Source organism: Drosophila mauritiana, chromosome 2R (genome assembly GCF_004382145.1).
Source record: "Drosophila mauritiana strain mau12 chromosome 2R, ASM438214v1, whole genome shotgun sequence".
Lineage (NCBI taxonomy): Eukaryota > Metazoa > Arthropoda > Insecta > Diptera > Drosophilidae > Drosophila > Drosophila mauritiana.
The window spans coordinates 16,363,569-16,391,437 of NC_046668.1; the positions used below are offsets into that span (position 1 = coordinate 16,363,569).

Sequence of the window (27,869 nt, forward strand, 5' to 3'; positions counted from 1 at the left end):
CCACATGCTACGTGCACCTGAGCAAGCTTTGTTGCCTCTTCATGATCGCAGGCACCCCTGATTGAATGCACTTTCGACGGCTTAATTAACGAATCCATTGATAGCCGGGATTTATGGCTTTCAACTCTATCGGGTCATAAATCTATGGTCTGCATAATAACTTATAATTCATAATGGATGCACATTTATCAATCGAATTGGGCTAATTTTAATGACGAGTTGAGGGGGGAAAAACGGGGAAACTATCTGCAGCAAATTGTAGGCACTTCTGTAGGCCAAGGACAACAGCTGCGGTTCGCCGAGGGTTTTAACCCACTTGGGCCAGAAACTTTTCCACTTTCCTGTTTACGGCCACGCCCCCAGCGACTTCTATGCAAATGTCCGGACTACGGACTCCGACCCCCTGCCACGGAAAGCGAGGCTGCAGCTTGGAAAATTGAGAAAATTAATTTCATTTCAAGATTTACTTCTTTGAAATTCTATTTGCGTGGCAGAGCCGCATCTCCATTCCCATCTCCACCCATCGCCGCCATCTCACCCGGCGGCCATGTACGACAACATTTCAACAAGAGAAAACATTTTTTGTTGCTGCCACTGCTATTTCTGACTTGGCCGCGTGGCATAAATTTATGAACGGCAAAACATTTCCACATGCTGCTGCGCTGCTCCTGATTCCGCCTTTTGGCATGCCGGCAAATCTGCGGCAGCAGCAGGAAATATTCAATCTATGCGGCATGTAGGAGCAGAATCTGACTCCGGGACCATTGTTAAAGCAAAGTCAACTGGGTAAATGCAAAGCATGGCAAATGAGCGGGCTTTCAATGCCCTCGCTCAAGGGGTAAACTGATTTTCGGCATCAATTTGTGTTAGATTCGAAAGCATCAAAATTAAAGCGGCTTTAAAGAGGTATTTATAGGTGAATTATGCTGAAACGATTTAGAAGCTGCTTAGCTATTCAAATTCATCTATATTTAAATTCTGTCAATTTTATGGATCAATTCTCATGATTTGATTTCCCACAGGATTAAAAGCGTAAGAATTTTAAATTATATAATTTGCTACTGTTGATTATTTAAATTATTTTACGCTTTGATATATTAACACGCAAACCAGTTTAGTTTACCTTAATGATATCACGAAGCACTCAAAGGCATGAACAACGGATGGAAAGGGGATTCCCAGTAGCCGTGTGCGAAACTAGAATTTCCTGCGAATTTCGGGGTGTTGTTAGTATCTCGCAAGCTCCTTTGATACTCGGTTACACAGTATCTAATGACAGAATTTGTTGGCCCAGTCGCTGTCTTGCTGTCATCATCATACTTGCCCTGCTCCTTGTACTTGTCCTCGATGCCATTCCCCCATCCTTTTTTTTTGCTTTTGGGGGAGGGGAGAACTTCTTTATGGGGGGAATCCACCACCACCGGTTTGTGACAGTATCATTAGGCAGTCGCTGGCGGCTCTGTGTTAAGCGTTATCATTTGTCCTTGAGCTGGTTCAAATGTGGTGCTCGCTGAGTTTGGGTTGCTGCGGCGGAATCGTGCAAATTGTGCCCCAAAGATTAAAGGCAACAATGGCAACCACATCCTAGTCAATACACCCCCTCCACATCCGCATAGCATCCCCACCAGCTTGTTGTTTCTTAATTTTTGCTTAGCTGGCAGCCGGCGAAATGTTATCTGTGCTCATAATTCGGATGTTGTTGTTGGTGCGTCACTCGAGTGAAATTTAAGCGGCCCAGTCATAAATTATACTTGTGGCCCTGGCACTTTCGTTTCGACTTTCGCCGGAGCACACAAATATTTGCATACATTTGAGGGAGGGGGGCGTGGCCGGAGCTAACCGGTCTCAATACGTTCGAGACCATAATCAGAAATCTCCCGCAGCAAGTCGCTTCAAATGTTGCGTCACTGAGCCACCGAATTACCCAGATACTCAGCCACTGAGCCACTGAACGCCCACGCACTCGCAAATGTTCATTGCCAATAATTTCGACGGCAATTTTCATAAATTAGCCTCTTGTCTCTCTGTCTTCCCTTTTTGGCCAGCAGCCACCGAAAACTGTCAACTACTTGAGCTGTAATCCAAATTGTTACGCAACGCTAAACTTAAACATACTTATTTATGCAAATACAGTGGCGAGTCGTTAGGGCGGATTTTTAGTAGCCTCAAATTAAATAAAGTTAAATGTAATTTAGAAATACAAATTATGACCTGAAGAATGATAAATAAAAATCAACTACAACCGTGCTTGAAACTTTGAACAACTAATATGTTCTTCGGCGAATTTGAAAGATTTTACTACAAATATCTAGTACTTCATATCGCATTACCACTGTAACCACCACTTCTCCAGCAACTCATGTGGCAAAATTTATTGAGCTTTAAACTTTAATTTATATGAAGCACACTCACTTTAAAGCAGGCCAAACAAGGGTTAAAGCCGCAATGCCAGTGAAAGTGTAAATTATCACGGTAATTAACTAGGACTCGTGCACACATACAAGCATAGCTTGTTTTCCCGACCCCAACCCTATTCCTTGGCCGTATGCTCAGTCGTTTGGCTTTAGGACGCTTTGCGCGGCTCATAAATTTATAATTTAATGGAAAACCCACAAAGACCAACCGCAACTCCAACCCGCAGCCAAGTCCTCCAAATATACGAGGCAAAGTTTAATTTGAATTCGAAGTTGGCGAAAAAATAATTAAGCTATCGAATCATCGAGGGTGGATCAAGTTGTAGTAACAGATAAATGAAAATGTGATTGAAACGGCGTACAAAATATTTTAAAGGCTAAATAGTATTTAGGTAAAGATTATTATATATTTGTTGGTATATTTTATAGCCCAAAAAAAATATAATAATATGGCTTTATTTATTCGCCATTAAATTAGTAAGTTGACTGTTTGAATTGACCCTCGTTCAGTTGGCTGACCCCATCGCGCGGATGTCCTTGACAACTAAACCACCCGAATGTCCGGCAATTTGCCCCGCCCCCCTTTTTTCCTGATGGGTACAGAGATAGCGGAGAAGGGGGAAATTTGGAAATTAATTACCGCATCATGGCGCGAAAATGGCTGCGCTAGGCTAATGCCTCAAAAGTCATGTCCAACTTTGTGTGCTCTCCGCGTTGTGCCAACTAAAAAGTTTCTAATTACGACCCTGAAACCAGGCTAAAACCCACCTTGCCGCCCACAAGTCGCGCACGCCCCCCAATTTGGTGTTTTTTTATGCCCCGTTGATGTTGATGTTTAAGTTTTTAATAACATTTGCCACGGTGTTCCGTGTTTCTGTGTTAGGTGCGCTCCGTATTTCGCTTTTCCGGGCGTTGCGATGAGCCGGGGAAAGGACTAAGGAGCATGTTAATACAGCCAGCTGGCAGGCATGGAAGCCATGTAAATGGTAATTACACTTAAAGCCATAATCCAGCTTTATGCCTAAGACTCGCGCCTCCGCTGCTAAGCTCCGGCTCGAAGGATTACGCCGGAGAATTACGGTCCCAAGGAGATGGGGGGGAAGCGTATTGCTTTTTTTACCCCGCCCGACTCGATTTAATTTCGCCGACTTTAAGTTCTTTTCAGTCCAAGATAAATATTCATATGGGTTAATTATATAAATTGTCCAATGATACACAAGAGCAAAGTTGCTCGCAACTTTTCGCAGTTACGCAACCAAGTCGCAAGGAAAATGCCAAGTAAGGCAAAAAAAAATCAGAGGAAAGGAAAGGAAAGTCGGGAAACTTTCAAGTCTGATTATCCGCATACAAAGCAAGTGGGCTGTTTGGTAATCAGCTGAGCGACTGAGCTGCACTGAAACAATTCCGCCAGCCGAGGGTTTTCCCATATGCCCGGATCCGGATTTGGATCCCGGTTCGGATTTTGGTTTAAGTACCAAAAGGAAAAGGCGATGGGTGCGTGGTGAGTGGTTCCTTCAGCCAGCTGAGCATAATTCCAATGGCATGGCGTACTCTATCTCGATGACTCGGTGTCTTACGCATTTGTTTTAAAACGGCGGCTAGGAAGTTGCGACGCCATTTTGCCTTGGATTTTGGCGTCAATGCGCTCGTTGGCATTTAAAAAGCAGACAGTTTGCTCTAGTTGCCTCGACGCGCAATTACTTAGAGACACAGTCCCGAAAAATATGTACATCTGTGTGTGCCTCCTCAATGTATGCTTGCATATTTCTGCCAAAAGTTACAACTTTTCTTGGCCAACAAAAAATGAAAAAAAGAAGCGGAAAGGAGCGAGCGAGACTGGGAAGAAAGTTTTCACTTGAAATTCAAGCAATTGCTTTTGAAAAGTTTCAATTTCTGACAGTGTGTGTGCGAGTTGTTAGGCAAATTCTCTTTATCCTCCACGCGGCAGACCAAAAACGGAAAACAGAACACCGCTGGGGCGAGTGGAATGAAACTGAATAAAACCGAAGCAAGCCGAGTTGAGTTCAGTTGAGTTGAGTTGGCGAAAAAAAAAAATAAAAATGGAAAAGTTGCCTAATGAAATTGTGTCAGCGGGTTCGGCCTGTCCCGCTTGAAAAGCATCAAGAGTGACATAAAACACAAAACGAAATCAAGCGCGCACTTGAGCCAAATTAATTGTTGGCGCAACATCGCCTGTTCCGCCAAGCAACGCTGCACTGAAAAAAAAACATAGTAAAAACTAACCAGATTTTGTTAACCCTTAAAAAAGTCATATTTGATGTTCGGAAGCTATAAAGTGAGATTTGCCAACTAAACAAAATTTATTAAATCATTACTATGCAATTTCTTCATATGCTAGCAGAGTAATTACTAATATTTTCAGTGTACTTAGTCCCTTCTCCACTTACGCAACTCCAAAACATTTTTTATGTCCTGCGAGCGAGAGCTGTAATTACGCCAAGCGAAAAGCAGCAAGTTAACTGGTCACTTGTTATTTTTTTCATCCTGCGTACAAAATCAGCTCGTTAGGCAAAATTCGAGTCGAGAAAAAGGTCCTTAGATCATAATCAACCGCTCTCGATACGCGATGATGGGCCGGATTTGCAAGTCTGCGGATGGGGTCAAAATTTGCGGTTAAGCCCGCACCAAAAGGAGGCCAAGACAAAGGTAAATCACAAAACCATTTGCATTCGCTTTTGACACGGCTTTAGTGGTTGACTTACGAAGACCCAGGTAACTTTAGTATGGCCTGTCTTTAATAGCCTGCCAGGACTCGCCTGCGCAAGAAAGTTGCCTGCTGGTTGACGGAAAAGCGGGGAAAAAAATGGGTCGAGGTGAAAAGTTGCAAATTGGAAAATCAGGATGGTAGAAGTGGGCCTGGATGCGAGCATCAGTGACAGCCAGCGCTGCTAAGTGCAACTAAAAAGTGTCTGAGTGTTCCATTTTGGCTTGCCCACTTCACTTTTGCCCATCCACATGTGCCACAGAGAGAATAATTTCATTGGCATCCATTAAAATGGTTATTATAAATGCGCAAAGTGCTAAGGCATGATGATTTATTTATGAGTATTTAGCTAATTTTGTAGAGTGGTAATGGATATTATGAAGTAAGAAAATATCTTCAACTTAGTTAAGAAGTTATTTTTCCTAACTGGTTATATATTACCCATCACGAAAGTCAAGAACTAACTTTCCCAAAAACTTTTAAAGAAAACTAATTAAAATTTTAAGCGTAGCGATGCTTTTTTAACGACCGGTCGTATTGCAGCTTTAAGATATCCTTGTTTTTGGCTCAGTGAACTGACACACATGGCCATGTCTTCGCATTTGCCATTGCCAAAAGGCGGCGCCTCCTTTGAATTATGTAGAATTTACGTGCTTTCAGCGCTTAAAGTGCAGCCATGTGCCCATGTGTGTATGTACATTCGTATGTGTGCGAGTGTGTGGTGTGTGTGTGTGTGTGTGTATGGGACCATTAGTTTTTGTGCTGATTATTATGGCTACCGCACCGCAGCGCAGTGTAAGCATAGAGGCATTGGCAATGGGAAGGGTAAGGGTAAGGGTACCACGCCCACGTGGCGCTGCATTTGTAACAGGTGAGCTTTATGGCTCTGTTACCGTTGCAACGCATTGCATTCAACGTGGCGTGTGGGTGTGTGAGTATGCCCCTGCATGTATCGTATTAAATTATGCTTGCCAACGCGCATTTCCCGGTGCCCCTTGGCCACATTTACCACGTGTAGGTAGGCCTTGACCCGAGAGTCGCAGGAACCGAGAGCATAAAGTCTGATTGCCACGCCACCCGCCCACTTCCGCTGGGTTTCACCTTTTGGCACGTCTGGGCTTCTCAAAATTATGATGCTGGCAATGAAGACATATTGGTAAATGCTCCATTCACCCACACCATTTCACCAGCTCGTCAATCATCGCGCGTCATTAACAAATGCATCCTTTATCCCTGTGTGCCAAACGACTTTCGCTTTGTCATCTGGCATTGTCACCAGATTATCCTATTCTCCCTGATCAGGCTCAAGTTTCTATGGGAACTCAAGCTAAGCGAAGGGAAGGGGGTAACTATGGCATTAGCCGGTATTTATTCAACAATCAGGAACTTAGGAACTTACTAAAAAGTGCAAGGCTACAGTTAAAATCATTTATAAGCAGATATATTCCTTCGCAGGCTGAATGAATTAGCCTTCTTTCCTCAGTTTCAATACAAAAAACGGAATTTATATGTAACTCTTGGATTTTTTCGAAATTTTATACAATGATTTAAAGTCACGTTTTTCGAGTTAACAGAATGGGAATGAACAGATACCAATCAGTTCAATTGAAATATGCACATCAAGTGCGAAGGCAGTCAACTATTAATTTCATTCGACTAATTTGGACGTGCGTGGAGGAGTCCTTCTCCACTCTTTTCAAAGGCCTTTCACTCCATCGTTTTGGGTTACAAAACAAACAAAAAAGGAAAAGAGCTCTGATATCGGAGGTCTGTGGCAATTAACCAGAGCAGCCAAGAAAAAATCCGAAACAGGCGGGGCAGGATGGAGCAGCAGCTCCTGCGATAGTTAGCCCAATTAACCCGCCCAGCCGCAAGTGGCCCACTTATCCCGAGGCAGGCATCAATGGGTTTAACTTTTTGCCCGACTTTCACAGCAATTTCACAATTTCGAGCGGAGGTCTTCACTCATACAACCACCCACACACACATATTGGTGTGGGCCATGAAATTGTCATGCTCTACTAACTGTCCTAGCCGAACTAAACTAAACTATACTGAACTGAACTGAACTGAATAGGGCTAAAACTCTTCGAAACTGCAGCTGCAAGTGAAGCTGCAATATGCGACTGTTTTTCAGCCATTTGTGCCACGTGGCTTCCACACACAATGGTGCGTCAGTTTGGCGAGGCCAGATTAAATTGAAAACCGTACTGCAAAACTTTTGATTCGATCTGTCTAATGGAAGACGACGGGCCAGCATATTGGAAAAGTTCCTTGAAACTATATCGACTCCTTAGTTAGATATTTAAATCTAAGCCAGAACAATTTCATTCTTGGATTCTTGAACAAAAGGTGCTAGAACAAAAGCAAATGTATAAGTGAAAAATATATATCTTATGAAATGTCAAGTCTGACATCCGGAATTAAAGATCTAATCCTGTATATTCAAGTAAAATCAATACAACATATTTAGATGACCACCATACAAACCGCTTGTTAAGCATCGTGAATAATTGAATAAGTGAATATTTGTACAGAGTATTTACATATTTTGGTCGTTTGCTTTTTAGCAACGCTCGATCTTTTCCATGTTTATATTGATGTTCACATGCAAAACATTCAAATGGGGAGTTCCACATTTTCGGCCCCCAAAGTGACATGGTCGCCCTGCTTAGCATACAGCCTGCAGTGCAGTGGAGAATTTGGGAAATATTTTGTGTTTTTTTTTGGTTACATTATGCAAATATTTGGATGCATTGAGCTGCGGATTTGGGTGCAGCGACTAGTAATGCATTTGCTGCGACCCCGCTGGCCTTCAAAAATCCCATGGCTCGATCCACAGACATGCACCGCTGGCATAAATATTGATTTATATGAGCCTTAATGTATATCTAGGCACGTTCATGCGGCTGGCTAAATATTAATGCGCTCCAAATAAAAAGCGGCAGGCGCAGCTGAAATTGCTTGTCTATTTTCCCTTTTTTTTTGTTTTTTATTCATCGCCCTAAGCTGGCGGCATGCATTCGGAATATATTTATTTCGGCCTCTGTTTATTTCTATTTTCAGTTGCAGTTTTGGATTCTGTTTGTTTTTTCGTATTTCGTTTTTGTGTTTGTGCATTTTTCATTACAGCATTGACAGTGACAACGACAACGACAGCGACAGGAGTGTGTGTCTCCCAAAAGGCGTGTGTTGGTGTGTGGCATGCAACAATGGCTGCGCTAGATAGTCGCCAGTAGCACTCGCACTTGCTGTGGTGTGTGCGCTGCCCCCAGGGCCACACTGTGTGTGTGTGTGTGTGAAGACGTGGCACTTTTTTGTGCCTTTATTGTTGTTATTTTGCGACGACTTTACGGACACCGTCTCCCCCCATCGACGTGCCTCCCGCGGGGGCACGCACAAAATGTGGCACAAGCAGTGTACTAGTTCCACATATCGGTATTCCTTGGAGTCGAGTACCAATCACTGCGAGAAAAACCGCTTAAAGTGAAGAGCAATTTTGATAGTGCGTACTAATTGAGTAATTGAGAAATAAACATTATTTACAACTGAACTAGCAATTTATATTAATTTTAAAAGGTATATTTTATTTATATTGTAACTATGTTAGCTAGTAAAGAACTAATAGTTCTTCAGAATAACAATAGCATGCAACTATTTTTTGAATATGTGTTATTTATTATTTGTTTAAAATGCTAAATTCTAGCAAAGGGAATTAAACGATTGTCAGGAGGATTACACCTGAAAATAATCATAGTTTAGGAACATAATATATCTAATGCAACTCGAGATTATTAGGATATGTTTTTATCGCAGTGCATATTCTATTCCACTTTTGGCGTGTTCAATAGGTCTATTCGCATTCCCCCGATTGGACAAACTGGCGTTCTGCCGCTTTCTCTCTGTCTTATTGCCGGGCGATTCCTGGCTTTGTTGATTGCTTGACAAATTGCTAGTCAGCCAGTCAGACAGACAGAGAGAGAGAGAGACGGAGATGAAGGGCGCGAAAGAGAGGGCGAGAAATGGCGGCAGGGGGCAGCTTTCAGTGAGCTCAGTTGTAGACAAGAGTTGCTGTTGCCGCTTGGCGCAGGGGAATCCCCTGATTGCCGTTGTTGCGGTGTCAGCCATTGACAGGTGATGCACAGGTGATTTCCGCGCTCATCGCCTGACCTGTCACTGCACTCGACATCGGCAATGAAATGTAACAAATTAACGATTTCTCGACTTGGGCAATCTCGAGGCCTTTGTTGCGGCGCGTCCGTGATATTTGCCACATTTAATTTCATATTTCGCCAATTTGGCTTTTGACAATATTTCATGCATTACAGCGACGCTAATTGAATTAAATCTTGTTCGGTGAACAGTACAGAATAAGCGGTATGCAAAATTGAAAAATCGGTGGCATAAATAAATAAAGAAGTATTAAAATGCGTAATTATTTTTCTGTAATTTTTACGCCTCGCTTTTATGTGGGATTTTATTTGATTTTTAGTTTTAGTGAAAAGTCATGATGTCTGTGTGTGATATTTACCGCAAATGCCGCATGCCGCAATATATGCTATTATAAAAATGAGTGCCGCTGGTTTTTGCAGCCTGTCAAGGACACGGCCATTTTTGATGCGATATAATCCACTTGATGCCGGCATTTTGTTGCTGTGTGTCGCCGTGGATGTTGCACTTATTTTCCGCTTGTTGTTGTTGCTGTCAATTGTTTTGCATTTGTGATTCAATTTATCAGAGCTTTAATTTGATTTCATTTGTCACTGCACTTGCATTTCAATTGGCTGACATTGCATTAATTAAAACGTTTTTCTCCCGCTCTAATTGTTGTTTATTTTTTTAGGCCCACACTTTTCGGTTATTTGATGTTTTCTTTATATTAAGCCTAATTAAATGCACTTTCTGCGTTGATTTATGCCCATTTGATGTGACCACATGGCTAAGCGCAATTTGCAATTAACTTTCCATATTTTAATTAAGCGCTTTTTTGCATTGTTTCATTTTCGCTTTTTGTTTGACTTGCTCGTTTTTTTTTTAATCCTTTAGTCACATTTTAGCTGGGGGCACGTGGCAGCCATATGCCAGCACATTTGGAATTCATCATTTATAGTTCCGCAAAAAAACGCTCACGTTGCACGTACGTTGCGCATACGCCGCGTTGACCGCACCAAAACTACACTGCACCGCACCGAACCCGTTACCGCCGTGGTCAAAGTTCAACTGACTGAGCAGCAGCGTGGGAATTCGCCTGCCAGCCGCTGGTGTTGTTGTTTGGCCCTCGGTTGCACGGCTGCTGCTTTTTCCTGCTTTTCCAGCGCTTCACTGCTTTTCCTTCTGCCGCTTTAGCCGCCTGTCTGTTTACTTTACGCTTTCGCACGCGACTGACACGAGGACCCAAGGAAAAGCAGGCAACACCAGTAGCAACACCATCACCAGCAGTGGCAGAAGCAGCAGCCGCAACAGCGGAAAAGTCTGCACGAACTTCGTGTGTTTGGCTCTCTCTTTCTCTCTGAATGTGCCTCTCTCATTTTCCTTTGGGGAAACTCTCAAGTTTTATAGCATCTTGCGTTCGCGTGAAATGTTTGCTTAATTGGTCCTTTGAAACCGAAACCCAGTCCTTTCAATTTATATTAACTATACAGTTTAAGGCAATCAATACTAAATATTTGTGTATTATTAAGTAATTGTTAACATATACAAATAACAAATTGCAAATAACGTTATAGAAATGAGGTAAAAACTAAAAGGTTATAATGCTTCACATATCATTAAATAATCAAGATGAAATCCTTGCCATATTATTGAATACCATTTCATTTAATTGCGTATGATTAGATAATTTTGAGATAATAAAACATTTAAATATTTAACTGTTCTAAACTTGCTTAATACTCAACTTAACATCTTTACATACATATAACGACACTTGTCCTATCTATATCTTGTCCTTTTTCTTATGCCAAAAAAACTAAATTTTGTGGAGTGTATATATTGAAATTTTAATTTGCTTTCAAACAGCTTTTAGGATTGTCAATCCTTAGTGAACAGCTGGTACGATTTTTATAGCAAACATTTCTCGCAAACTCACTACTTCCGGTCCTCTCTCAATCTCTTCTCCTGGTTGTTTGTGCGCATAGTTGGACTCTCTCTCTGCTTCCTGCTTTCACCGCTCTCTCATTTTGTGCAGCCATTTCGCCGAGTGACGAAAGCACCTTCGTCACGCATCTCGGCTCTATTCGGGTGCAAACAAAGCGCCAGCAAACCGCTTCAATTTGGGTTATTGTGCTGAAATTAGTTGGGACCAAGTTGCGGGCCCTCAGCTGGGCGAACTTAACTTTCCATTTCAGCCAGCTCATGGTCTATTTTTTGGCCACGTTTGGGCTCGCAGAAGTCGGTTGCATACTTTGGGGCTAGCCAGAAATCCGAACTAATAAATGGCTAACACGCTTTAGACCTTGTCAGGCTGTGAAAGCATTTTCGCGTCAAAGGCGCCATCTGCCCAGCTGCAATGCCACATTCCGCTTGAATTCTCTGGCTAACAAGGAAAACCGGGGAAATGCTGAGCCAAAACGCGGGAAAGTGTCTTGCAGATTAAATTCCTGAGTATCATGCTTCAAGATATATTAGTAAAGTTAAATTTAATGGACCACTATATAATAAGAACAAAGAACTCCCTCAGCTATATTTTAAATAATTTGCATGCATACAATTCATTTCACTCACTTCAATAGCTCTTTGCAATGTTTTGAATAATTGAAATCGAATGCCTCTCTAATATTTCGCTTAATGAGTTCGATGTTCTGCTGCCCCGCCAAATTTAATACCCAAGAAGACAAATAGTCGCTGCTTCTGGCCAAATTGCCGTTGGAAAATCATAACCATATATCAGGCAATGAAAACCTGACCCGCAAACATCTAGTCGTGTATGTTAATTCCCCTGCCCTTCCGTTCCACTCGATATCTGGCACACTGACCCACTCAATCTCACATGCCGCCCAATATCCTAGTATCCCAGTATCCGTATAAATGGCCGGCGATTTCTGTTGCCTGAGCACATAAAAAGTTACACTTGCTGGGTGCCTTGCTTTTATTTTATGTACCCGCAGCCGCAGATTGCTGCAGCTTTCATTATCTAAAAACAAGAAAATCACAGACAATCAGTTAACGCTGCTCAAGCAAATAAACTCGTCAGGAACGGCAAAAAAGGCTGTGGTGAAAGGCAGAAGAAAGTCGGCAGAGGAAGATGCCCAGACGGACAAGAAGTTTCCTCCTCGTGTCCTTTTTTCGTTGGGGGGTCTGCTGGCAAACTTAGGGAAAAAGTTCGCCCGGAGTTTGCCCGTTCGTCGGTTCCAGTTTGCAGTCAATGGTGCGTCATTATTTTCATTTATTGGCACAATCAGTCAACGTTTTATTTCCGGAATGTAATTAGGTAAGCTGCCATAGACAAAGACAAACACACACACATACGCTCACACACACACGCGAGCGCCGGAAACACGCAGACAGATGCAGATGGAGATGGGAGCCGCAAGAAGAAGATGCCACCACGAGTGTCCTTTATGGCAGAGTAATGCGAGAAGTTTAAGCACAAGTAGGGGCAGCCAGACAGCCAGGGTCCCAAGGACCCTAAGTGCGAGTCCTTTGGGGAGTGGCTGCTGATATCCCAAAATGCCGAGCAGCTCAGTAATTATATAAAAATAATGAATTTTTTAACGATTTTTTTATACGCATAAGCTTTGCAATATCAATATTTTCCCAACCATTAAGCATGTTTCATTAAATCACGAACTTAATTATATTAAAACTAGCAAAAAACGTGAGAGTGGTAAATAATTTCATTTAATTTCAGTTAATTTCAATTTACTTTTGAATGAAATTTCATATTTAAAGAGATATTCTTAAGCCATACAGCCATTATAGGTTATATGGGTACATAGTTGCTTATAAAAGCATGTTTACAAAAATGACGTTACCATTTAAAACTATTATAGTTATTAAAATTTGCTCCTCTCAATGTGAACTTGACCTCGCTTCATCCCATTGGATTCCTTGTTTCCCAAATGTAAACAGGCAATTATTTGCGCACCGCGTGGGGGTCAATTTGCACGGGGAAAGTGGGTGAACTTGCTCCAATGCGACTGAATGATGGCGGGAAACAACATCTTCGATGGTGAGCCAAATTGAAAACAAATGGGCAGGACCAATAGATAGACTTCGGTGGGCGTTAAAGGGCGCGTTGGTAGGGGGGGCGTGGCAGCTAACAAGGAAAAACAACTCTAACCAAATGGCAGTGGAAGTGAAAAACAAGCTGCAGCAGCAGCCAGTGAAATTTCAAAAATGCTTGCCACCTTGTGATGAAGCATCAGCTTCAGCATCAGCGTCAGGTAGCTGAAAATGGAAAACTTTTGGCGCGCGGAGATGAATTGCTCGCTGTGCCAGCACACAATGGCCAGGAAGAGGCCGGGAAAGCCCTGCCCCCCCAGGAAATCCCACGGAAAACGGCAGGAAAACCTCCACGAAAAACCGGCAGCTGGCAGCGGAGTTAAGCGAAGCGTTCCAGATAGAATTTGAGCGCAGTAAATTTTTCAATCGACTCGCTAATAAAGGCAATAAATATTCGATTCGCTTTCGTTTGCCTCCATTTCGATTCGATTCGTTTCGTTTGAAGTATTTGCTTTTTGCTTTCGGCTGGATACACTCACCGCTCTATAGTTTCTATTTGTATTATGTTTGATAATCCTACAGCTTCCTTCCTGCCTTTCTTATCGGCTATTTTCCTGCAATTCTGCTCGCTTATTTTCAATTTTCTTGCCGCTTTGTTTTGCTTTCCCACTTGTTAGACAGTGCGACAGCGAAAATTTCATTTCATCTCACTGCATTTCACGTTAAATTCAATTTAACGTGCTGGTATTTTTCGCATCTACCTTTTAGCCCGACCTCGGTTGGCATTATTCCGGCAAACATAGCTCAGAATTTCCATCGTTTTCCACCGTCATTTTCCAAACATCCAACAACCAGGGTGCATTGTTCGCTGTCCGTTGTTCGCAGTAAATAAAAGGCGACGCAACAAAGCAGAAATGAAGAAATTCCCCAAAATGGAAATGTGTCACACAATGTCGTTTGGACTTTTCTTTTTCAACCAACCGCCTTTCCCGTGGCAGCGTGTGAAGCGCCCAAATGAGCCGCAATATTGGAATCAAAGGACATTGCTGGACACAAGAAAGGACTATGACTATAACCGAACTGCTGACGTCGACGGACTGCCAATAGTTTTACAGCCGCTCATTTTCATTTTTCAAACATTTTCCGGGGGCCATCGAGCCGTTGGCATCGAGCGCCACTTAACCAAATTGAATATGGAAATTGATTTTTATTGTAATTTTGCTCGTTGGTATACCCCCGTCCGACAGATTAGATTATCCACCAGTTGGCATCATCGATTTCCCCAGGAATTTTTGGCTGCGAACTTTGGACAAAGTTTATTGAAATATTTAGCGGGAACTTAAGTAATAAGTTGCCGAATCAGTACGCAAAAGATTAAAGTCCAATAAACCAGAGGCGAAACTCTTTTCCAGGCGGCGAAAACCACTGGCTAAAATTGGGTTTTCATTGGAAATTACTGGTAAAAGTTTGTCCACCAGATAGTGATGGGCTTTTAAGCCCTTTTGGGCCGCAAATTAAAGTCCCCTCAAGTGCTTTCAGTCACCTTCAGATATGCTGCAACAATGGACTTTCTGAATGTCGTCCAACACTGATTGCTTTCTCTGAAATGCTGATGCTCATGGCTTCCACTTCCCCCAAAAGTTCTTAATTATTTTTGCACTGATGGAGAAGGCCGAAACGAGCTGCCTAGCGGCCAATTATCCGCCATAATGCGGTGATTTAATTTAAAAACCTGTCACAGCAAAGGCATGTGTCAGTGCTTCGCCCTCCTCCGACGGTTTTTTCCATCTGACAAAGAAGCGCGAAAAAGCTTTGTTTCCGGCCATATCTTGTTAATTATGCCCAAGGCTGCGGGGGAATGGAACGGTGGTATATATGATGACAATGACACCTTTGCTTGTCCGAAGCGCTGCAATTTACGACTTAATCTGCGCTTAACCAGGCTGCAAGGGTCCTTTGTCTTTCGCTCGGTGCACTCTTTTGGGCCCTCCGAAACGAACAAGTCCAAAGCCAGCTTACAGTGCATTTTATATCCGCTTAAATCATTTCATTATGGCCAGTTGGACAAAGGGACAACTAGCTTAGTTAGCTGGCCAGGCCAAAACCGAACGGAAATGCAAACAATGCACTCGATGCTGGCTCGATTGCTGTGGGAAAAGGTTTCGACACATGCCAATAAACTTCATCCAATTATGCTCGAAATTGGAAAACAAAGGTGGAGGCCCCTTAATTTGCCTGTCATGTCTGCATTTTAAGTAAATTGTGAGTTAATTTTTATCCTATCATCCCAGCACTCGTGAAATAGATTCGTTTTAGTCTGCAAGTGCAGGAGTCTTAAACCAATCCATCAGCCAAGTGGCTGTTCGTTTCATTGTAGCCACAATTTTCCTGGCATGTGCACCCACTCCTCGCCATCTTGCCACAACAATGGCCGCAAAATGGCAGCCCGATCCTGGGAAAATATGGCCAATGAAAGGGCTCGTGCCCGGCTAAGACGAAAAGTTAAGGCTCATTTATCATGCTCCTGATTGATATTTCACAATTAATAATTGCTTGACGTTCGAGTTGATTGGTTTAATGTGAAAATTGTGCAGATTGCCTACAGTGGAACACATAATATTAGGACTCTACGAAGGGATCATTAATTTTTAATAATTTAAATAAGATGCAACGCAACTTATGTCTTTGGCAAATTGTATCTAAGATATTGATTATATCGAATATAACTCCCTTTTGAAGAATATTTTCAACGATGCAGCTCAGACTCCATTCACTCCATTTCGACATCCACGGTGGCCCTGTTGTAGGTGAAAAATGCTCCAACTTACCACTTAATCCCGCTTAAGTAGCCACCCGTTCCTCATTCCCACTCCTGTGATCTCCTTTTGAAAGTCCTCACGGTGTGCCGCCGCAGACCAGTTAAAATCCCGTCCAGATCCTGGCAGAAGCCGCAGTCGGAACTGCAGCAAAAATCGAAAGCGCTGGCGCTCTTTGTCTTTTGTTTGCTGATTGCATTACGTTCTCGGAGCTTTTGGCAGATCTGCTGGAATATACATACCTCTCTGTATGTAGAGCAAAAGTTTTAAATTAAAAGTCCAACGCCAGCTTATGGAACAGTTTATAGCCGCTTAAGCCGAAGGAAACCATACGGACGGGATTAAGTGGCTGCGGATTGAAAGGAGGCGGAAAATTTCCACTTGATGGTCGAAACAATGGACTTAGCCATTGACCAATGGCAGCAGACATGGGCTATCGTTTGGCGGTTATCAGCGCCATAAAACTGTAAATCTTATCAGTCACATTTAGCCGACCCACCCCCACCCTTCCACTTTTCAATTGTATAATTCACCCGAATTTCATGTGACGTCAAACAAATTTCTGGTGAATTTCTTTGCTTTTAATAAACAATCTTTCGCTGTTTGATTTCGTTTGCTCTTTTCGGGACTTTCAAATTAGGTCTCTGGGGAGAATGGAAAGTAAACTGTTGGCACATGTGTGTTTATATTGCTAATAACTTGACGTCTGCCTCTGTATTTGTCTTTGGCGAAATGAAATTAAATTCCTCGTGTCAGTCAAGGGAGCGTTTAGGGCCCAGCCTCGTTTGAAAGGCGTTGGGTAAGCGTTGGGACTGCGGTAAAGGACTCCTCGCCCTGTCACAATCAGAAACGAAGGCCCCGGGTCCGGAATGTGTGCGTTGCAGCGTGGGTGCTACGATATGTGCCACTCGTAACCTAAACTAAAATAGAACTTTGATGTCGGGCGACATCAGCAACAGTTTGCTGGCCATGGAGGATGGCACTGGGATAATAACGTCCAGGGGTTCGGGGCGAGATGGAGAGTCCTAATTAGTTTTTATTACGATGCACATGTTGCTGCCATTCGTTGGTCAGGTGCTTTCCACTTTTCTGTTGTTCCAATCTACACTCGGCGAAAATCTCTTGAATATTCAGCCATTTGTACTATCTATCTGAAACGATATGTTCCAATATGATCAAGATTTATCCAAATCCATACTCGTTTGGATACTCGTATTTGCAGCTTGGCGCGAAGACATTGGTTAATGGGCCGTATTGAATATTCATAATAGCTATTAGCCACTCTTTTTTCTCGCAGTGCACTGGCAACAAAAGCTGCAACAGTCGCTTCCGATTCGTGGCTTGGCTGCTGCCGGAACCGGAAACGGATGTGGATGCGTGTGTGTGCTGGCGTCCAGCGCAGCAAATGCAACTGTTGCAGGTGAAATGCAACTGCAGCTGCAACAGATGCAGTGACCTATGCAGGGCGTTTGGCCACTATGGAGTGGCCGGGAGTGGTTTTAATTGCAAAACGCATCATGTGGTTAATGCACTTTAATTGCCCTTGGCCATCCCAAACTAACCCGCTGGCAGTGGTGAATGTTGCACCATACGACCCAACTGAACCACCCGCACCACCTGCACCACCCACTGGCCCGTGCGCACCATTTAACTTGATTAAAATTCGCATTTGGATAACTTTGAGGCACTTCTAAACTGTAACAAAGGCGGAGCGCAGCACTAAAACGTAATATCCACCAGTAAAATCAACTGGAAAGCCCGGACCAGCCAGTAAATCTACGACACACAAAGGAAATGTTACGGCTCAGCCTCTCTCGCTCGCTCGCCGAATGCCGTCCCGCTCTTTTCCGACAATTCCCCGGCGTGCAATGAAAGCGTTAATAAATTTCATGAGTCCTCGCATAAAAACTTCCGCCCAGCTTCCACGTCGACTCGCTTTTCTCGCTTTGAAATGCAAATTTCTGCTCCTACGCTGCACACCGCCGACCTCTTGGAATATGTAAATCACATTCACAATCAGATTAAATCTCAATAAGCATTGGACTAAAATTCAAATGCCATTTTGCCATTAGACCGCACAAATATTGTCACAGAAATCAAGGGCCGCCAACAAAAGTTTCCCGCAGTTCTGTCCCCTTTCACAATTTTCCTCCGATTTTGCCACACATATGGCGCAGCAGGCGGCTTTTCCCGTCCCGCATTTTCGTCTTAGTATTTATTTAAAAACATGGCAGCAAATGCGAAGCAACACGAAAATGTTGCATTGAATTAACATTTAGGGAACACAAAAAAATGTCCGTGTTCGGCAAACAACAAGAACTGAGCTACATGTTACACATTTTTAATGTTCTGTGATGGCGCTGAAAAAAAAATGAGTAATATCGCACGGAAAAAGTGCAAACTAAAAATAAATGAATGCAAATAATTTACAATGGAATAAAGTGTTGACAGGGAAAAGTTTCACCTGGAAATTAGCATAAAAAACTTATTACGCATTTACCTTTGCGGGAGAAGCAGGCAACTTAAAGCGCAAATGGCTCTTTAAACGTGTAGAGTATTCAAGAGTGCGGCGTAAAAATGTATATTAAAATGAAGCACACACTTCATCGATTTTCGTGTGTTAAGAGAATACCACCCATACCACTAAATAATGTTTGGAAAACTTATCATTTAAAAATAGATTTATTTTATAGGTCGAATAGCCTGGTATTACAGGAAAGTTCTCATTTCACTAAATATTTATTAATGCGGCGAGCTTACTCAACAGGTTTTAATGTCACACACTTAATAAACTATATTTTTTTTAATAATATGACAGCTTAAAATTGACAGCGGTAAAAGTAATAACTGCGGTTTAACTGAAATACTTGTCATGCTTGCTCAAAATCATTGACCAAACGAATATTGTGCATTAAAGCATAATTGCATTACTAATCGGTAAATCGTTCTACATGTTTAATTCCTTGTATCAATATCTAAACATCAAATAAAGTTATTTGATTACGTTTGTTTGATTCTAAATACATATGTGCAAATAAAAATGTGTTTGCACTTATTGGCAATTTACGGACAGTTTCACGGAATTTTAGCTGTATTTGCCAACATAATCTTTTCGTGTACAATTTAATGAATGTAAATGCGTGTTTAATGCTTTAATGTCTGCTGCAATTGTATAAATAAAAGTAAAATCCTTTTCGCGGGGCTTTCAACATCGTCATCTGCTGTGCTCTTTTCCGAATGCACTCCTGAAATTAAAACTGCCATTGTGCGTGACTGTCTAGACCCCGCATTTATTTGCCAGTCGAGCTGCAGTAAACAAAGGAGATGACAGCGCCAAAGGATGAAGCATTAACAACAACGGCCGCAAACAATGCGCAACAATATCCCTACCATCCTTACCATTCTGTCGCGCACCGTACGCAGCATTCCATTTTTAATGACACCAGTCAACAGCGAATGCGCGCAGCTGGAGGTAGTGGGCCAAAAGGACCTTCCGCTCGTATTTAAAGCGACACTCGAGCTGTTTCCCCTCATAACTCGCATAAATCATTGCTCTTTTCGGGCCCGTGTAATGAAAGTGCTTAACAGCTACTCGAGATCTGAACAGAAGCTGAAGAACAAGCTGAAACAGATACACAAGCCGCAGTGTAAAGCCACTTCAAGCGCATTACATGACTTAACACTCCAAGGATGCCCAGGAGCAGGAGTCACTCCCCCAGCAAAGGGCGTGGCATGTGGGAGCTCAGCCATCAGGCTGAAATGAAATGATATGACACCGGCAGCGACAACCCAATCTGATTCGGGAACGCAGGGGTACCATGACTTGTGGCTTACCTTGGTGACTGTCAGGACAAATAAAACGGCTGCCCACATTCAAATTAGCACTTGTCGCCCGGTAAATCTTTCTCCCAGAAAAGTTACACTCGAGCAGATGCGCCTGGCAGGCAGAAACACTGAGAGAAATAGAAATAGCTAATTATATTCGTATAGCTGTTCATACACTCTTATCAATTGATATTTTTAGTTATGGTTATTTTCATGAGCCTCTCTTAAGATTGATTGCTTTTCCGGTCATAATTCGCAGACAGTCATTAATTATTATTAAGTTCTAAGAAATAAATTCCGCGATAGTAGCTAAATGATTTCCAATTTATATGGTTATGTTATCAGTGTAGTACCACCAAAAGTTGGCGCTACCTGCACTTTATGCTTTTGATAAATCGTTCGAGTTGCGACGACTTTTCTCACAAAGGTGCTTGGAACAATGTCTCAGCTTATAAATCTTGTTTGGTCTATCGCAAGATATATGCGAACCCCACATGTGTAAAGATTTTTCCCCGTCGTTGTGTGTTTTTGATAAATACGTGGTTGAACCCATTCCCAAGTTACTTTTCCCAAAATATTCTAAGCAAGAAAAATAGTGGAGCTGAGTACAAATTTAGTGCACGCCTCGCTAATTAGATGATAGTAAATTGGTCAGCCGAACATTTGTTGATTATTATTATTTTTCAATTGCCAACCGCAGCGTTAGATCGATATAAGAATTCGGTACGCGGCAACAGCTGATAACTGAATTCATGGAAATTGGGTTTTTACTTTCAATGACCTTAGGCAAACAAAGTTACTTATCAGTTTTGGCTCTATCTATTCTGAGAACTGGCTGGCCGCTGTTAGATTTCGCTGATTTATGGCCATGTAATCGGTAGATTAAAATCCCAGCTGAAGTGGCTCTTAAAGGTGATTTCCCAAATCACCACTGGCACTACCAGAAAGTCGTCGAATGCCATGACTCAGCAGGTGTAAAATTAGGTCTTATATCATAAGCGAAAGAGATAACAACCCGACCAGACAGACTTTCAGTCCCCAAGGGGATGTGCAGACTTATCAGACGACACGGTCCCTGATTGAAGTGTTATTTAACCATTTATCTTAGCCTCATTGGTTATGACTCTTAGCCCAGCAAGGAGCCAATTAAATGAAAATTGCTCTTGTCTACGTGCTAGAATTTATCTAATCATAGTGCATTGCCAATTAGAGGCTAATTTTGGAACCTGATGGATCTTTTAACTGGGAAGCTGAGGTATAAAAGGCGCAGCACTTCTCCAGAATCACTAAATTGAAAGTTATTGAAGTTATAAACATGCAGCTTTTCACACGAGTTATCCTGTTGGCCGTGACCATTTTCAGCGTAAGTTCTAGTACCAATCTATGGCTTAAGTCGTATAGAATACAAAGTTAACTCGTATGTGAGTACAAACGCACGCAGTATTTGATAAGTTTATTTATTGTTGGGGACTATCTTTACAACTTTTTTAATTCAACGATTGGGCGAATCAAAACAATTTTACTGGCGTGTGTCAGCTCTTATCAACCAAAAAGTGTATACTAACAAATAATATAATTTAAGGGCAGATTTCATACGTATAGATTCCAAGTGTAACATTTAAGAAATTGCTATGAAACATTAAACCCTTTTTTCTCCCGATCTCAGGTCAGCGCCGTGCCGCGTTTTGGAGAAGATATTGGTCTGGAGCAGGTCCTATTCCGCATGGTCCTGGGTGAGGCTGAGGGTCGAGGTCTGACTCCTGCTGCGCAGACTTGTGCCAACATCTACCTGAACACCACCCAGAAGAACGGCGATAAGTTGGCCAATGCCACCAATGCCTGCGAGGAGGCAGCCAATCGCACGAATGTGGCCTACACCCAGACCAGCAACTCCACCATCAACCAGATCCGTCTCCAGTTGTTGACCCTGGAACAGAACCTGCAGCTGTGCCGCAACGAGACCGATTCGGCTGTTTTCCTGAACTGCACTGTGTCCACTGTGAGTGTGTTGACGTTATTTACAAATTAATCAGCATGGCTGACCCCCATTTTCCACCAGTTCGACAAGAACCTCCAGCTGCTGGACACCTCCAACTCGCAGGCCTACCGATCTCAGTCCCAGTTCGTTTCCAATGCCACTCAGGTGAATGCCGAGAAGTCCAACTGCATCAGCTCGGCTGTTAGCGAGGCCAAGGTTCAGTCCATCCAGGCGGCCAATGACTTCAATTCGTGCCTGGACAAGATCCCAGCCCAGCGTGAGGTGCCCCAAAAGATGGATCAGCAGCTGAGGGAGCAGCAGCAGGTGAAGCCCACCCAGATACCCAAGGAGCAAGTATCTGCGAAGCCACAGCTGATGTTCGAAGATCTGCCTTTGACCAACTAAGCTCACAGATAAATAGTTAATAAACTGCTTAACTTCACAGAGAACAATCATTGGGCTTACTCAGAAATCAAATCTGAATCTCTAACAATCAATATTGGGGGAATTATTTTTATCGATTAAGACTGGGTACTTATTTTATTACTTTACATTATCAGTTCGATTCGGTTTTTTCCTTAGAACTCTCGCCAAAAAGTTTCCCTTGTTTTTAATGGCCTATCAAGCCTTCAAGCCCTCTGAGAACATAAATCGGTGGAGTTTCCCGAACCCCTAAATTGGTTACTCACCCAATTGAAAGTCTTTCTGCTACTTCACACCCAGTTCCGCATTCGTAGGCCTTTATCATGATGATGGCACTTTGCCCACTCATTGTTATCATCAATTAGAATGCTTAAGACTTATCACCTGCCCGTCCAACCATTTAGCTGATTGCGGTGGGCCCCTAAACAATTATAGATAAATGCAATTTAAAAATGGAGAATAAAAACAAAATATTAAAAATCAAATGCGCACCGCTTTAAATTGGTCACCTGCCAGCGAAGCCACCTCAGAAACGAATTGAACCGCCATGATGGAGGTTCCCTGCAAAATTTTAGCAGTTTGTCTGCTGCTCGTCGGTGCTCAGGTGAGAATGCCAAACCCACTGAGAGGTGGAGATGACACCCCAGGGTGTGGGCTTATATAATCCTCAAATGAATTCCCCAGGCGTTCGCGGCGGCCGAAGCAACCAGGAGCTCCAAGGAGCTTACCTGGCAGTCCCTGTTCTACGATGCCGTGACTGGAAAGCTGCAGGAGCCGCTGGCCGAAGAGCTCATCGAATTTGAAGAGTGCACTGCCCTATACACTGTGGACAACATAGAGATCCTGCTGAAGGCTGGCTACAAGATTCGTCGCTGCGGCAAGGTGGAATCTAAGGATATTGAGAGATATTTGGAGCGACAGGATGCCGTCTACACGAAACGCACTTTCGAAAGGGAGTTGATTACCTGCGCACTTCGCGAATCGCACCATGACAACCGGCAATGCTACGTGGATACCGTGAGTTTTTATCTTCGACTTAAAACCTCTTAGAGTGTGACTAAGTCTATTTTTCCGAACAGGTTCTGAATCTCTTCAGCTCGGTGCGTCCTTACCGCTACGATCGTCGCCGTTACAGTGCCTGCATTTTCCGTGAAGTGGAAAAGGCAGTTATCAAGCTAAATGCAGCTTCAATCGCTCTGGCAAATTGCATCGCCCAGAGTCAGCCACAACCACTACCGCCCCAGAACAGCACTTTGCCACCACCGCCTCAAAACTCCACTACTGAAGGTCCATGGTGGGGAAACACTACTACTCAAGGTCCATGGTGGGGTAACACTACCACTCAAGGTCCATGGTGGGGAAACACTACCACTCAAGGTCCATGGTGGGGAAACACTACGACTCAAGGTCCATGGTGGGGTAACACTACCACTCAAGGTCCATGGTGGGGAAACACTACCACTCAAGGTCCATGGTGGGGAAACACTACGACTCAAGGTCCATGGTGGGGAAACACAACTACTCAAGGTCCATGGTGGGGAAACACTACGACTCAAGGTCCATGGTGGGGAAACACCACTACTCAAGGTCCATGGTGGGGAAACACCACTACTCAAGGTCCATGGTGGGGAAACACAACTACTCAAGGTCCATGGTGGGGAAACACTACGACTCAAGGTCCATGGTGGGGAAACACAACTACTCAAGGTCCATGGTGGGGAAACACCACTACTGAAGGTCCATGGTGGGGAAACACTACGACTCAAGGTCCATGGTGGGGAAACACAACTACTGAAGGTCCATGGTGGGGAAACACTACTACTCAAGGTCCATGGTGGGGAAACACTACTACTCAAGGCCCATGGTGGGGAAACAATTCAACGGAAGGTCCGTGGTGGGGAAACAATTCAACGGAAGGTCCATGGTGGGGAAATAACTCTACTCAAGGTCCATGGTGGGGAAACACCACTACTCAAGGTCCGTGGTGGGGAAACAATTCTACGGAAGGTCCATGGTGGGGCAATAACTCTACTCAAGGTCCATGGTGGGGAAACACCACTCAGGGTCCATGGTGGGGAAATAACTCAACCGAAGGTCCATGGTGGGGACACAATTCAACGGAAGGTCCATGGTGGACAAACACCACTCAGACTCCTCCGATCTGGAACAGCACCACTCTTGGCCCCAACTTCAACTCCACTGAAGGTCCGTGGATCGGCAACTCAACCCAGGGACCCGTGAACACCACGACAACTCCTTGGTGGAACAACACCACCGCCAGTTGGAGCACTACAACCGTGGACGACAGAAGCACCACCGAGGGCAATTGGTTCGATCACCTGATGAACGAGATTGGAAACCTCTTCTAGACTTAAAAAGCCACGAAAAGCACTCCTCAACCGTTAGGGGATATGGTCAGTGGACTAAGCTTTAGGCCAGCAAATAAATAAACTTATCAGCATTGAAAAGCTTTTGCGATTATGCTCGATTGGCGGGCCAATCAATGCGGGCCAGATTGATAAGTTGATAAGCCATGGCCTCCAATGGGAAGCGGGAGCTCCGCAAATTAAGCGGAGACCGCAGCCACCCACTGGGCTCCGGACTGATTAAGATTTATTAGCCAGCTGGGGAGACCACGTGTCGCAGACGGCTGGGCAAAATGATGGATTTCAGTGAGACGTCAGCAAAATATTGCCGATACTCCGGACGTGGCCTTGAGCAGCCACTTGGTGTGGATGGGAGGGAGATGACTCCACCAGGAAACCCGCATGCATAACGAGCTCGGAAGCTCCGTAATTAGTTAGGATATAGCGATGGGGCTTCAGTAATGAGCTGTCTGCTTTTCTGAGTTGTGCTTCCCAGCTAAACCAATAAAATAATCATGGATTAAATAAACGTTATTGGTGGAGCAGAAATCACAGAAGGCACTCCGGCAAAAGGACTCGAGCAGCCGGCCAAAGGTTGAATAATTGCACATGGCTGACATTTGCATAACCTCCTGTCTGGCAGTCAGCCTATAGCCCGGTGGTGCCGAAGAGTTGCTGCGGTGGGGCTACGATGGAGGTGCTACTCCGTGCTTCTGCCACACAAAGGGAAACTGACCTAAACAATGGAGGTATGCGCAAAACTTTTAACCTCAGCGCCAGTAGATAAATCAACCTGGATCATCACCCACAGCATTCGTTGTCAGCACACACCTTCATTGTGTGTCCTGCGAAGGGTAAATCCCCGACAGATTCAAGTGCACTGCAACAAAAAGAGGGTAGCTATAGCTAAAATCGTATATTTATATGTAGTATAGCTTTGCAAAGAAGTCATTTGACTCATCTTACTAGACTGCTGTGTTTAAATATCCCAGACATACGATGACTTTCCTATGCTAAGCTAACACATTTTCTCGCGGTGTACCCTCTCACCATTTCATCGGTTTGCCGTAGCTGCCAGTAACATTTACGCCGCTGGAAGTGTGTGTGCTCAAACATTTTCCCACACTGACCTGGCCACTGCAGCTATAAATTGCAGCAGGACCTTTGCCCACCGCGTTTGTATGCGTGCTAGTGTTTGTCTGTGTGTGGGTCAATATTTTTTCATGTTAATTCAACTTGCATGGGTGCGGCACACGGGGGAATGTGTGATGGTGATGAGGCAAGTCACGGGCTCCTGGAATGTAAATCAAGGCGGATGCCCACCACCGAATCCGAAGATCACGTTGGTTCTACATTACGCTTTAACTTTTGCCCCGCCCCGGAAAAGTTTTAATGGAAATGCTTGGATTTAAGCGATCAATTAACATTAATTGCCGAATGCAGGGCGAAACTTCATAAAAATGTTGGCCCTAGGTGATTAGATTAAAGACAAAGGATTGACCCTTTGGAAATCAAAAGTTTTCCACGGCCAGAAACCCTAGCATAACACTTAATCCAACGATGAGCATTACGATGTTCTCAGCTAAATTGCCAATTAAGATTTTTAACGATACTGCCCGTGAAGACTGAGAAGATGGCAAACTTGAAATTAGTAAGTCATTAAAGTGCGACCCGCCAGGGCAACAACGAGAGTAGCATCCTGTCACTGAGTCCTTAAAGAGCAGGCGCTAAAAGGTGCGAGTGGGCGTGGCGGTGTTGGTGGGGGTGGGCGTGGCCCTTGTGGGAGACACAACAGCTGACAGGCTGACGTTTGGGTAACTAATAGGCCTTATTTGCATGTTAATTGCTCTTGACTAAGTCAACACCAACAGAAGCGGCAGCAGCAGCCGCATCAGCGAGGGTAAACGATGGCATAAAAGTATTATAATAACGGTAGCACAATTTCCCAAGCAACAAGAATAATGAGCGGGCAAAATGGTGGCTAAGGAAAAACGCACCCAGACTGGGTGGCTGAAAAGCAACTCACGTTTTGCATTATTTTCAGCAGAGCAAAAGCGGCGCCGAAAAGTAGGCAACACCCTACCAGCCCAATTAAATTATGCTGCCATTTTTTTTTTCGTTTGTTTGTTTGTTTTGGGCCACACCACAGACCAGCACATTGTAACCCGACATTGATATCTCTGTGCTGATAAATCACTGGCGTCACATTCCCCGATTTCGGCCATAATTGTGTGCACTTCGTTTTGCAGCATGCAACATGCAGTGCTGCTGCACACTCGTATTTCACAGTCAGTCCGCAAACTATTTGCCTAATGACAACACATAAAGCAGCGTGCCACAATTTTCCAAAAACACAAATAAATAAATAGTTTTTCTTCGTTTGCCGCTTGCGTTGCCATTTATTTTAATTTCATTTTTAGAATCTGCATATGCATTTCGCTGCGGTGCGTGGTTTTGCGGGGACGAGTGCACAAAATGGAGGAAAAGCGGATATAACAATTTCTCTAACTAACGCCATCAGCAGATAAACTAACAACTGAAACTTTGGCATACATGCGAAATTATGCAAAACTTCTGGCAAAGCCAAGTCAAAGCCGTATATTTTGCCAGAGGCGAAAATAAATATAATCAGCACAAATATTTGTCATTTTTAGATAAAAACATATATATTTGTAAGTTTTTGAGTTTAAGTTTTGCTTTTAAATAGTTCGTTAATATATATATTTCATATATTTTCATATCCACTATATATAGTAATTAGTTTGAATACAAGTTAGTCCGTAATGCTCTCGAATTTAATAACTCATTATGCTAATGCAGAGTCCCTTAATATAATTATATAAATTTGACAACCGAATGGGAACGCATTTAATTGCAACAAATCAGAAGCGAAAAACAAAACAAATTAATTGAGCTGAAAATGCTAACCATTTTGTTAAATCGATCAAAGTTAATTGAAGTCAGTTGGCGGCACATTTGCATGTCATACATATTTAACAAACGGAATAAAACACTCGGCATTACTGAGTGCAACAGCAGTGGAAATTAGCATAATTTCCACACGCAACATGCAACACGCGGGCTCTAATCAAAGAATTACCCTCTCGTGCTCCTCGGCAATTTGCGCATAGTTATGGAAATACGTACGATTTACCGCGA

At 43.3% G+C, this 27,869-nt stretch overlaps 3 protein-coding genes across 4 annotated transcripts in view; 2 read left to right on the top strand and 1 right to left on the bottom strand.

The window, feature by feature from the left end:
* LOC117137883 overlaps positions 1-10,501 on the bottom strand; it is a 32,812-nt gene extending 22,311 nt beyond the window's left edge. Inside the window, exon 1 of the mRNA XM_033299613.1 lies at positions 9,671-10,501. Coding sequence (XP_033155504.1) covers positions 9,671-9,785 — 115 coding nt within the window. The 5' untranslated portion in view covers positions 9,786-10,501. The remainder of the gene's footprint in view (positions 1-9,670) is intronic.
* Positions 10,502-21,235: 10,734 nt separating this feature from the next.
* LOC117136901 lies at positions 21,236-22,370 on the top strand. The gene is made up of 3 exons (XM_033298017.1): positions 21,236-21,306; positions 21,610-21,942; positions 22,003-22,370. Exons 1-3 carry the CDS (start codon positions 21,259-21,261, stop codon positions 22,324-22,326), a joined length of 705 nt encoding a protein of 234 aa, XP_033153908.1. The 5' UTR covers positions 21,236-21,258; the 3' UTR covers positions 22,327-22,370.
* Positions 22,371-22,872: 502 nt separating this feature from the next.
* Positions 22,873-24,806, top strand: LOC117138049 (pentatricopeptide repeat-containing protein At1g10270). 2 transcript variants are annotated; one of them, XM_033299864.1, is made up of 4 exons: positions 22,873-22,948; positions 23,029-23,361; positions 23,424-24,201; positions 24,292-24,806. In XM_033299864.1, exons 1-4 carry the CDS (start codon positions 22,892-22,894, stop codon positions 24,711-24,713), a joined length of 1,590 nt encoding a protein of 529 aa, XP_033155755.1. In that variant the 5' UTR covers positions 22,873-22,891; the 3' UTR covers positions 24,714-24,806. The 2 variants fall into 2 exon arrangements, with proteins under 2 accessions (XP_033155755.1, XP_033155754.1); XM_033299863.1 differs by having other exon boundaries at positions 23,424-24,806.
* The last annotated feature ends 3,063 nt before the right edge of the window (positions 24,807-27,869 follow it).